At 46.8% G+C, this 12,905-nt stretch overlaps 1 protein-coding gene across 1 annotated transcript; it reads left to right on the top strand.

Annotated features, from left to right (window-relative positions):
- Window positions 1–853: 853 nt before the first annotated feature.
- Window positions 854–12,423, top strand: LOC129867913 (serine/arginine-rich splicing factor 1B-like). Its single transcript, XM_055941395.1, has 4 exons — window positions 854–1,269; window positions 7,325–7,521; window positions 8,417–8,589; window positions 11,138–12,423. Exons 1-4 carry the CDS (start codon window positions 1,058–1,060, stop codon window positions 11,321–11,323), a joined length of 768 nt encoding a protein of 255 aa, XP_055797370.1. The 5' UTR covers window positions 854–1,057; the 3' UTR covers window positions 11,324–12,423.
- Window positions 12,424–12,905: the final 482 nt, after the last annotated feature.

Genomic DNA, 12,905 nt, shown 5'->3' with positions numbered 1-12,905 from the left:
TGTTTTGGATGCAGCAGTTGTTAGCTAGAATGCTAACGCTCATTGATACTGTATAGGGTGTAGCAAAAGTTGGCCAAAGAGCCATTTTACTAGTTGAAGTGTTTTTAAGTATGATGCAGTTGATTTGCGATGATGACACAAACATTTTATTACGCAGGACTTAATATAAAATGTGTAAAATACACTCATAAGCAACATGCAAATAGAGGCTTTATTTGTTTGCCTCCGTTCTATAAGAACCCCCCCCATGTTCTGCCACCAACCTCCCCCCACAAGGGTGAAAGAGAATGAGGTGGCCAAAGTAAGGGTTGTACAGAGCAGTTCGTATGCAGCAACTGTGAAAAGGGTTGAGGGTTTGAATGTTGCACCAGAAGAGTCCGAGGTAGTGGATAGCCTACACTGCAGGATCCTGACATTTTAAAGGTTAAGAAGGTGGACTTTGTGGCACTTATAGCTGTGGTAATTAGTGGCACTGCCAAGGTGGACAGAAGGTCCAGGAAGATAGAAATGATAGTGATTGCTGCGGAGCGGTTCCTGGGGATGAAAGATTTCACAGCAAAGGAGTTACATGGAATATTGGCAAAAGCCGTACCACCCTCTCAGGTCCTAGAGCCTGTGGGAGTTTTGTTTGTTTTGGCAATGTACAATTTTATTAGGGTGGATTAAGTTAGTATCACTATTACGTATGGATAATATATATATATTTTTTAAGGGTTTCAAACCGTCCAGTTGGTGACGGCAATACACCGTTTTGGGTGCAGTCCGCCATAAAGGCCACAGAAGAAGAAGCCACCAACTTGGGCGCATCGCCCTCCTGCGGCAGTGTTTGCAAACACAAAGAGGTCTGTCAGTCCGCGCAGGTTCCAAAGACACGCGAGACCTCGGCGCCATTTTGAGAAGTCAGCGAGAGTTGCGGGATTATTTCTAAATTAGCTAGCTAACTTTGCGTGCACCGTTGACGATTGATTTAGATAGCTTGATATTTATACAGCCATTTGTTATATACCGTTAAACGGCTTTTCTTCAGTTAGCTAGCTAGGGAAGTAGTAATCTTCGGATGTCGGGGGATAATATGTCGGGAGGCGGGAGCGTGGTTCGTGGCCCAGCGGGAAACAACGACTGTCGGATCTACGTGGGTAACCTACCGCCTGATATTCGAACCAAAGACGTAGAGGATGTGTTCTATAAGTACGGAGCGATCCGGGATATCGACTTGAAGAACCGGAGAGGAGGACCGCCGTTCGCTTTCGTGGAATTCGAGGACCCCAGGTAGCTAGCTAGCTAGTTAACAATGCTAAAAGAATAGCTGCTAACGTTAGCCGCTTTTACAACTCAAACAGCCCTAGGGGTAGGCGTCAGGGAGCCTAGCGGCTAACAGTGTTGGGCCAGTAACCGAAAGGTTAGTTCATTATGAAAGGTTAGTTCATTATGTGTGTCGCTAAATGACTTAATATGTCAAAGTAAACCGCCCTAGTTAGCTTCCTCCCACAACAAGAGATTCTGTATCAGTCCCAACAGAACATGAATACACTGTCTGTTGGAACATTGGGCTGACAGAAAATGATCACACTACTATATCTGAATAAATGCAATGATTTAAGATGGACATTTACCAACGTGATACGTTGAGTTTAGTCTGCTAGTATCAGCCAAATGTCCCAGCAGAATCCCTTGTTACGGGACGAAACTAGAACAGCTCCAGAAAGATTTGGGTGATTTAGCTTTAGCAATATAGCTCGCTACCTCGTGTTATGTTGGAGACTGAGGTTAACTAGTAATGCGCGGGGAACCACCGCGTCCCATTAATGTTCAATAGAAGCTGAGCGGGCCGTGGACCTGTGGGAGGCGGTGAAAAAGTTCACCTTTAACCCAAATGTATAACACCAGCAGATACCGCTGGGCGATGACCAATCACATGGAGTGGTTTCCATGACGAATTTGGCAGCATGGGACCCTGTAGTGTACCTTAATCATGACGGGCCCAGGTGCCCCAAAACATTACGGGCCTCTATCCCCACACTTATTTCCCATACAAATAAAATCATTTTGTTGGTAAGGCTGTGTGTTAATATTACTGAGCGTTGTAACAGCAGAGCAGAACCTAATCTAAGGGCACGTTTGAAGCTGTTACCAGAGAAACCGCAATATAACCAATACATTCAGCATGATGGACGGAGGTCAGAAATTGACCAGTGTAAATCCATCAGCACCATGGAAAGCACAAAGCAGTCAAAAAAACATCTTATTTTATCTGCAAATAATAGGCAATAGCCTATATTATAAAACGTAAATATATAGAGCAATCTCTTGACAGAAACACAGCTAATGACCCAGTACATGATCGCTGTAGTTATGCATGGCGGCAGAACTGACATACCGGTATTTCAAATGATCTGCCTCCCGCGGAGGCCCTGTAGCAGAAACACCAGCAAATCAATGAAGTGAACTATTCAAACCGACTGCTTAAATGGCAGCATGCCTTTTAACAGTATATGATGTGTATGTGCTTACTATTATTCTTAAAGCCTAGTTAAACGTATAGGCTATGATGACGATGACATGGCTCAGGAGCCGTTCACCAGATTAGTATTCGACGGGCCTTGCGCTCTGTGAAGTTGTTGACTATGGCATTCAAATCCATGGTCCTGGTGTTTTCAATGGACAGAATAATGACCAACCCACTCAGTCTCTCCTGTCCCATGCTGCTCCTCAGGTACGATTTAATTATCTTCAGTTTGGAAAAGGAGTGTTCGGCACTGGCTCCCTTTACAGGCAGAGTCATAAAAAGGAACATCGCTGTAACCACTTCCACAAAATGTACCAGTGACTGAATTGTAATCCACAGTGATCATCTTGGCCAGGTCTCTCACTTTGCTTTGCTATTTCCTTCTTAAAACAGGCCATGAGATAGAGTAATTTGTCAGGGAAGCTTGCTGATATACAGTGCCTTGCAAAAGTATTTACATTTATTTATTTCATTTCATTTTACCAGGTAGGCCATTTGAGAATGAGTTTTCATTTACAACTACGACCTGGCCAAGATAAAGCAAAGCAGTGCGACACAAACAACAACAGAGTTACACATAAACAGACGTACAGTCAATAACACAATAGAAAAGAAAAAGATACAAATGTATGTACAGGGTGTGCAAATGTAGAAGAGTAGGGAGGTAGGCAATAAATAGGCCCTAGAGGTGAAAATAATTACAATTTAGCACTAATACTGGAGTGATATATGTACAGATGATGATGTGCAAGTAGAGATACTAGGGTTTAAAAGAGCAAGAGGATAAGTAATAATATGGGGATGAGGTGGTCGGGTGTACTATTTACAGATGGGCTGTGTTCAGGTACAGTGATCGGTAAGCTGCTCAGACAGCTGATGCTTAAAGTTAGAGAGGGAGCTATAAGACTCCAGCTTCAGAGATTTTTGCAATTCGTTCCAGTCATTGGTATTCACCCCCCTTGGCGTTTTTTCTATTTTGTTGCATTACAACCTGTAATTTAAATGGATTTTTACTTGGATTTCATGTAATGGACATATACAAAATAGTCCAAATTGGTGAAGTGAAATGAAATAATTACTTGTTTCAACAAAAATAAGTGGTGTGTGCATATGTATTCACCCCCTTTGATATGAAGCCCCTAAATAAGATCTGGTGCAACCAATTACCCTCAGAAGTCATATAATTAGTTAAATAAAGTCCACCTGTGTGCAATCTAAGTGTCACATGATCTGTCACATGATCTCAGTATATCTACACCTGTTCTGAAAGGCCCCAGAGTCTGCAACACCACTAAGCAAGCTGCACAATGAAGACCAAGGAGCTCTCCAAACAGGTCAGGGACAAAGTTGTGGAGAAGTACAGATCAGGGTTGGGTTACAAAAAAATATCAAACTTTGAACATCCCACGAGCATCATTAAATCCATTATTAAGAAATGGAAAGAATATGGCACCACAACAAACCTGCCAAGAGAGGGCCGCCCAACAAAACTCACAGACCAGGCAAGGAAGGCTTTAATCAGAGAGGCAACAAAGAGACCAAAGATAACCCTGAAGGAGCTAGCGGAGATTGGAGTATCTGTCCATAGGACCACTTGAAGCCGTACACTCCACAGTGCTGGGCTTTACGGAAGAGTGGCCAGGAAAAAAATAACCTGGTCTGTGTGGAGTTGATGTGGCCAAACTTTTGACTGGTACTGTACTTTGATTGGTAGGTTACACTATATTATATTACACTATATTCAGATACTTCTAATACTGCCTGAGACACCTTTGCCATTTGTCTCCGTAATGTAGAAAACAGTCAAATAAATATAAACCCTGCAATGCGTAGGTGTGTCCAAACTTTTGACTGGTCCTGTGTGTGCTTGAAACGTACAGTATGGAAAACATGTCTCAGTCAGTGGAATAAACGTGTTTCGTAAGTAATGAATGGATTGGCAAGATTTTGGTACTGTCGACCTTTGACGGTTAGTAGGAAAGTTAATATTTAAACCACTTAAATACAGAGCATTCAGAAAGTTTTCAGACCACTTCTCCTTTCCCACAATTTGTCGCATTACAGCCTTATTCTAAAATCGATAAAATAAAGCATTTTCATCAATCTACACACACTACCCCATAACGACAAAGCGAAAATCAGGTTATTAGATTTTTGCAAATTTAAACTGTCAACTGTGGACCTTATATAGACAGGTGTGAGCCTTTACAAATCATGTCCAATCAATTGAATTTACCACAGGTGGACTCCAATCAGGTTGTAGAAACATATCAAGGATGGACCTTATATAGACAGGTGTGAGCCTTTACAAATCATGTCCAATCAATTGAATTTACCACAGGTGGACTCCAATCAGGTTGTAGAAACATATCAAGGATGGACCTTATATAGACAGGTGTGAGCCTTTACAAATCATGTCCAATCAATTGAATTTACCACAGGTGGACTCCAATCAGGTTGTAGAAACATCTCAAGGATGATCAATGGAAACAGGATGCACCTGAACTCAATTTAGGGTCTCATAACAAAGGGTGTGAATAATTATCTAAATAAAGTGTTTCTGTTTTGCAGGTTTTATAAGTTTGCTAACATTTCTAAAAACCTGTTTATGGGGTATGGTGATGTCATTATGGGGTATGGTGATGTCATTATGGGGTATGGTGATGTCATTATGGGGTGTGGTGATGTCATTATGGGGTATTGTGATGTCATTATGGGGTGTGGTGATGTCCATATGGTGTGTGGTGATGTCCTTATGGGGTGTGGTGATGTCATTATGGGGTGTGGTGATGTCATTATGGGGTGTGGTGATGTCCTTATGGCACAGGTGTCAAACTCATTCCACGGAGGGCCGAGTGTCTGCGGGTTTTCGCTCCACCCTTGTACTTGATTGATGAATTAACATCACTAATTAGTTAGGAACTCCCCACACCTGGTTGTCTAGGGCTTTATTGAAAGGAAAAACCAAAAACCTGCAGACACTAGGCCCTCCGTGGAATGAGTTTGACACCCCTGCCTTATGGGATGTGGTGATGTCCTTATGGGATGTGGTGATGTCCTTATGGGGTGTGGTGATGTCCTTATGGGGTGTGGTGATGTCATTATGGGGTGTGGTGATGTCCTTATGGGATGTGGTGATGTCCTTATGGGGTGTGGTGATGTCATTATGGGGTGTGGTGATGTCCATATGGTGTGTGGTGATGTCCTTATGGGGTGTGGTGATGTCATTATGGGGTGTGGTATGTCATTATGGGGTGTGGTGATGTCCTTATGGGGTGTGGTGATGTCCTTATGGGATGTGGTGATGTCCTTATGGGGTGTGGTGATGTCATTATGGGGTGTGGTGATGTCATTATGGGGTGTGGTGACGTCATTATGGGGTGTGGTGACGTCATTATGGGGTATGGTGATGTCATTATGGGGTATGGTGATGTCATTATGGGGTATTGTGTGTAGTATGATGAGGAAAATGTTTTATTTGATCAATGTTAGAATAAGGCTGTAACATAACAATGTGGAAGAGGGGAAGGGGTCTGAATACTTTCCAAATGCACTGTACATGCTTTTATTTGGGTTTCCATGCAAAGTATATGATTTGATGTTTCTTTAAGCAACTAGTTACTTGAAATGACACATAATCATGTTTCAACAGTTGACTGACAGAGATTGAAGGTGCCAACAAATGGTATAGTCATCATAAGAATGTTTTACTATCCTGTACAAATAATCTGCTCCTCCCTCGACGGGGCTCGATCAACTTCACGTTTTGGGGCATTGGCCCACCACCTACTGGTCCGGTCCACAGAGAGACTGGTGGTGAACTGGTCCGGTCCACAGAGAGACTGGTGGTGAACTGGCCACCTACTGGTCCGGTCCACAGAGAGACTGGCGGTGAACTGGTCCGGTCCACAGAGAGACTGGTGGTGAACTGGCCACCTACTGGTCCGGTCCACAGAGAGACTGGTGGTGAACTGACCACCTACTGGTCCGGTCCACAGAGAGACTGGTGGTGAACTGGTCACCTACTGGTCCGGTCCACAGAGAGACTGGTGGTGAACTGGTCACCTACTGGTCCGGTCCACAGAGAGACTGGTGGTGAACTGGTCACCTACTGGTCCGGTCCACAGAGAGACTGGTGGTGAACTGGTCACCTACTGGTCCGGTCCACAGAGAGACTGGTGGTGAACTGGTCACCTACTGGTCCGGTCCACAGAGAGACTGGTGGTAAACTGGTCACCTACTGGTCCGGTCCACAGAGAGACTGGTGGTGAACTGGTCACCTACTGGTCCGGTCCACAGAGAGACTGGTGGTAAACTAGTCACCTACTGGTCCGGTCCACAGAGAGACTGGTGGTGAACTGGCCACCTACTGGTCCGGTCCACAGAGAGACTGGTGGTGAACTGGTCACCTACTGGTCCGGTCCACAGAGAGACTGGTGGTGAACTGGTCACCTACTGGTCCGGTCCACAGAGAGACTGGTGGTAAACTAGTCACCTACTGGTCCGGTCCACAGAGAGACTGGTGGTGAACTGGCCACCTACTGGTCCGGTCCACAGAGAGACTGGTGGTGAACTGGCCACCTACTGGTCCGGTCCACAGAGAGACTGGTGGTGAACTGGTCACCTGATCCGGTCCACAGAGCGTAAAGCAGAAGAACACTGCTGCTCAGCCAAGGCTATATTCAACACCTAGCTACCTGTGGAATGTCCTGTTCAGAGGAGCTTACGGCGCAGGCAGAGGGAAGTAGCTCTAGGTATTGTCCGTGGAACAATCTCAACCTAACTGTGTCTGTGTGTCTCTCTGTCTGTGTGTCCCAGAGATGCTGATGATGCAGTGCACGGTCGTGATGGTTACGACTACGATGGTTACCGTCTCCGGGTGGAGTTCCCCCGTAGTGGTCGTGGCGGGGGGAGAGGGGGGATGGGCGGTGGAAGGGGCGGGGGTGACGGAGGAGGACCCAGAGGAAGATATGGACCTCCATCACGACGCTCTGAGTACCGGGTCATCGTCTCCGGTCAGTGTGTGGCTTAGCTCTGTGTTTGTGTCTGGTCCGACTGTCTGTATGGTGGTCTCTCCCCTAGCGGTAGCTGGCAGGACCCCGTCTACTGTGCTGTCCTCCTCTCCAGGTCTCCTCCTGTCTTTACTGTCCTCCTCTCCAGGTCTCCTCCTGTCTTTACTGTCCTCCTCTCCAGGTCTCCTCCTGTCTTCACTGTCCTCCTCTCCAGGTCTCCTCCTGTCTTTACTGTCCTCCTCTCCAGGTCTCCTCCTGTCTTTACTGTCCTCCTCTCCAGGTCTCCTCCTGTCTTCACTGTCCTCCTCTCCAGGTCTCCTCCTGTCTTCACTGTCCTCCTCTCCAGGTCTCCTCCTGTCTTTACTGTCCTCCTCTCCAGGTCTCCTCCTGTCTTTACTGTCCTCCTCTCCAGGTCTCCTCCTATCTTTACTGTCCTCCTCTCCAGGTCTCCTCCTGTCTTTACTGTCCTCTCCTCCTGTCTTTACTGTCCTCCTCTCCAGGTCTCCTCCTGTCTTTACTGTCCTCCTCTCCAGGTCTCCTCCTGTCTTTACTGTCCTCTCCTCCTGTCTTTACTGTCCTCTCCTCCTCCCTGATCTCCAGGTCTCCTCCTGTCTTTACTGTCCTCTCCTCCTCCCTGATCTCCAGGTCTCCTCCTATCTTTGCTGTCCTCCTCTCCAGGTCTCCTCCTGTCTTTACTGTCCTCCTCTCCAGGTCTCCTCCTGTCTTTACTGTCCTCCTCTCCAGGTCTCCTCCTGTCTTTACTGTCCTCCTCTCCAGGTCTCCTCCTGTCTTTACTGTCCTCCTCTCCAGGTCTCCTCCTGTCTTTACTGTCCTCCTCTCCAGGTCTCCTCCTGTCTTTACTGTGTTGCCCCTCTACCACCTCCTCGTCCCTCTCCAGGTCTCCCCTCTAGTGGTAGCTGGCAGGACCTAAAGGACCACATGCGCGAGGCAGGTGATGTATGTTATGCTGACGTGTTCCGGGACGGTACCGGCGTGGTGGAGTTCGTACGCAAGGAGGACATGACCTACGCTGTCCGCAAGCTGGACAACACCAAGTTCCGCTCCCACGAGGTAGGTCAGAGGTCGGGTTGGTTTGGAATCCAAGGAATAAGACTTGTTAAGGGATAAGACTGGGTCTGTGTCCCAGAAGGCATCCTGTTCCCCAAGTCAGGGATCATCAACAAATTACAAATCATTTGTAGACTGTAAATTGACTGCAAGAAACACAAACATTTATAATATTTGGGTAACACGTTACTTGACACCCAGCATCATAACACTGTTATAACTATGTCATAACGGCTAACAACTTGTCATAGCTTGTTTATAATGTGATCATAACACTGTCATGACATATATTTACACCTGTTGTGACATACTGTACATGTCAGTTTGGACACATCTACTCATTCCAGGGTTTTTCTTTATCTTTACTATTTTCTACATTGTAGAATAATAGTGAAGACATCAAAACTATGAAATAACACATATGGAATCATGTAGTAACCAAAAAAGTGTTAAACAAAACTAAATATATTGTATATATTTTAAATTCTTCAAAGTAGCTACCCTTTGACAGCTTTGCCCGTTCTTGGCGTTTTCTAAGTAGGCAAATATTTAGTGGAAAACAACTTAGCCGTTGTTATCATGTCGTCACGTTTACTTTAGGCAAATGGCAATATTGTCAATAGCTAGCAATGCTAACATTAGCTAACATAATCCATTGTTCTCCCCAAAATCGGAGCTAGCTAGCTAATGTAATACGCCATATAAAGTCAATCTGAGCTAGCTAGCTAATGTAATACTCCATCTAAAGTCAATCTGAGCTAGCTAGCTAATGTAATACGCCATATAAAGTCAATCTGAGCTAGCTAGCTAATGTATCACGCCATCTAAAGTCAATCTGAGCTAGCTAGCTAATGTAATACGCCATCTAAAGTCAATCTGAGCTAGCTAGCTAATGTAATACGCCATCTAAAGTCAATCTGAGCTAGCTAGCTAATGTAATACTCCATCTAAAGTCAATCTGAGCTAGCTAGCTAATGTAATACTCCATCTAAAGTCAATCTGAGCTAGCTAGCTAATGTAATACTCCATCTAAAGTCAATCTGAGCCAGCTAGCTAATGTAATACTCCATCTAAAGTCAATCTGAGCTAGCTAGCTAATGTAATACGCCATATAAAGTCAATCTGAGCTAGCTAGCTAATGTATCACGCCATCTAAAGTCAATCTGAGCTAGCTAGCTAATGTAATACTCCATCTAAAGTCAATCTGAGCTAGCTAGCTAATGTAATACTCCATCTAAAGTCAATCTGGAAACATCAAAATTATGACAAAAGATTTTCCTACTTTTTTTCTGAACAAAAATATATAAACGAAACAGTTTCAACGATTTTACTGAGTTATAGTTCATATAAGGAAGTCAGTCAATTTAAATAAATAAATTAGCCCCTAATCTATGGATTTCACATGACTGGGCAGGAGCGTAGCCATGGGTGGGCCTGGGAGGGCGTAGGGCTGGGAGGGCGTGGGCCTGGGAGGGCGTGGGCCTGGGTGGGCCTGGGAGGGCGTGGGCCTGGGAGGGCGTGGGCCTGGGTGGGCGTGGGCCTGGGAGGGCGTGGGCGTAGGCCTGGGTGGGCCTGGGAGGGCGTGGGCCTGGGAGGGCGTAGGGCTGGGTGGGCCTGGGAGGGCGTAGGGCTGGGTGGGCCTGGGAGGGCGTAGGCCTAGGAGGGGGTAGGCCTGGGTGGGCCTGGGAGGGCGTAGGCCTGGGAGGCCCACCCACCAGGCCCTGTTTATCAGTGAGTTTTTCAACCCACAAAAGGGCTTTATTACAGACCAAATACTCCTCCCTTTCGTCAGCTGTCCTTGTGGCTGGTCTGACGATCCCACAGGTGAAGAAGCTGGACGTGGTTGTGAGGCCGGTTGGACGTACTGCCAAATTCTCTAAAACGACATTAGAGAAATGAACATAAATGATCTGGCAACAGCTCTGGTTGACATTCCTGCAGTCATCATGCCAATTGCAGGCTCCCTCAACTTGAGACATCAGTGGGATGTAACAAAACTGCACATTTTACAGTGGCCTTTTATTGCCCCCCCAGCACAAGGTGCACCTGTGTAATGATCCATGCTGATTAAACAGCTTCTTGATATGTCACACCTGTCAGGTGGATGGATTATCTTGGCGAAGGAGAAATGTTCACTAACAGGAATGTAAACAACTTTGTGCACAACATTTAATAGAAATAATCTTGGAACATTTCTGGGATGTTTTATTTCAGCTCGTGAAACAAGGGACCAACACTTTACATGTTGCGTTTTATATTTTTGTTCAGTGTAATTATTTTCCTAGTTGTGAAATGTAATTGTATTTCCACTGTAGAAGATCTTCATCAGCGCCCGTTGAGGATACATTGTGTAAAACGCTCCGTTGGGCATCAGTCCTAAATATAACTATATAGTGAGGAACTGTACACTGGGGTGTGTGTCTCAGGCAATGTTCTCTGCCCTCTGTGTGTGTGTGTGTGTGTGTGTGTGTGTGTGTGTGTGTGTGTGTGTGTGTGTGTGTGTGTGTGTGTGTGTGTGTGTGTGTGTGTGTGTGTGTGTGTGTGTGTGTAGGGAGAGACTGCGTACGTGCGTGTGAAGGTGGATGGACCTCGCAGCCCCAGTTACGGACGCTCCCGCTCTCGTAGCCGTAGCAACGGGCGTAGCAACAGCCGCTCACTCAGCTTCTCACCGCCGCGACGCAGCCGGGCCTCTCCACGCTACTCACCACGACACTCGCGCTCCCGTTCCCGCACCTAGATACACACACCTCCAGGACCCCCGGCCCAGCGGACCCCCAGCCCAGGGAGAGGGATGTGAGATCATCAGACCAGGAGACTCAGACAGACGCCCTCCGGTTTCATCTTCTAATGCGTTACATCATTCTAGCGTTCTGCTGTTCCTCTTGCCTCGCCTTCCTCTTCTTCTTCTTCTTCCTCTCCATCTGTTCTTTCATCCCCTTTGTTTTTGGTCTAGTTTGCTACAGATGTTATTATAATTTTTTTAATTCATGATCTCTGTTCTCTTTTGTATCTGCTGCCCCCCCCCTCCATCTGCCTCATGTCTCCTTCCTCTTTACAGTCCTGCCCTCCCATCTCCGTGTCCCCCTCCCATCTCCGTGTCCCCCTCCCATCTCCGTGTCCCACTCCCATCTCCGTGTCCCACTCCCATCTCCGTGTCCCACTCCCATCTCCGTGTCCCACTCCCATCTCCGTGTCCCACTCCCATCTCCGTGTCCCACTCCCATCTCCGTGTCCCACTCCCATCTCCGTGTCCCACTCCCATCTCCGTGTCCCACTCCCATCTCCGTGTCCCACTCCCATCTCCGTGTCCCACTCCCATCTCCGTGTCCCACTCCCATCTCCGTGTCCCACTCCCATCTCCGTGTCCCACTCCCATCTCCGTGTCCCACTCCCATCTCCGTGTCCCACTCCCATCTCCGTGTCCCACTCCCATCTCCGTGTCCCACTCCCATCTCCGTGTCCCACTCCCATCTCCGTGTCCCACTCCCATCTCCGTGTCCCACTCCCATCTCCGTGTCCCCCTCCCATCTCTCCCATCTCTCCACCTCTTTGTCTTCGTGTTATGGCTGCTGGGGGAAGGTGTCATGAGGGATGGAGGGATGGGGTGGAGACGGGAAAGAGGGAGGTTTTGTGTTGATGGAGGGATGGTTTGATTGTGTTCTGATAGGCTTTTGGGACACAGGAACAGGAAACAGTTTATATTAGCATTAACAGGAGGAGGAGGAGTCAAATAACCAGCCAATGCTATGACGACAGTAGTCTTTCACCCAATTAGCTTTCTGACCTGTTTATTTTTATGATCCAGTTATCACTGTTAATAAATGTTTTAAAACGGCAGCCTGTACTTTACTACACTGTAAACGGCAGCCTGTACTTTACTACACTGTAAACGGCAGCCTGTACTTTACTACACTGTAAACGGCAGCCTGTACTTTACTACACTGTAAACGGCAGCCTGTACTTTACTACACTGTAAACGGCAGCCTGTACTTTACTACACTGTAAACGGCAGCCTGTACTTTACTACACTGTAAACGGCAGCCTGTACTTTACTACACTGTAAACGGCAGCCTGTACTTTACTACACTGTAAACGGCAGCCTGTACTTTACTACACTGTAAACGGCAGCCTGTACTTTACTACACTGTAAACGGCAGCCTGTACTTTACTACACTGTAAACTCAATACACAAGTTTAGTTTAGCCCCTCTCCTTCCTTGGCCCCCCCTCTCTCTCCTCTCCCTCCTTGGCCCCCCCTCTCTCTCCTCTCCCTCCTTGGCCCCCCTCTCTCTCCTCTCCTTCCTTGGCCCCCCCTCTCTC

This window comes from Salvelinus fontinalis, chromosome 13 (assembly GCF_029448725.1).
Source record: "Salvelinus fontinalis isolate EN_2023a chromosome 13, ASM2944872v1, whole genome shotgun sequence".
Classification (NCBI taxonomy): domain Eukaryota; kingdom Metazoa; phylum Chordata; class Actinopteri; order Salmoniformes; family Salmonidae; genus Salvelinus; species Salvelinus fontinalis.
This window is presented reverse-complemented; position numbering and strand designations above follow the sequence as displayed.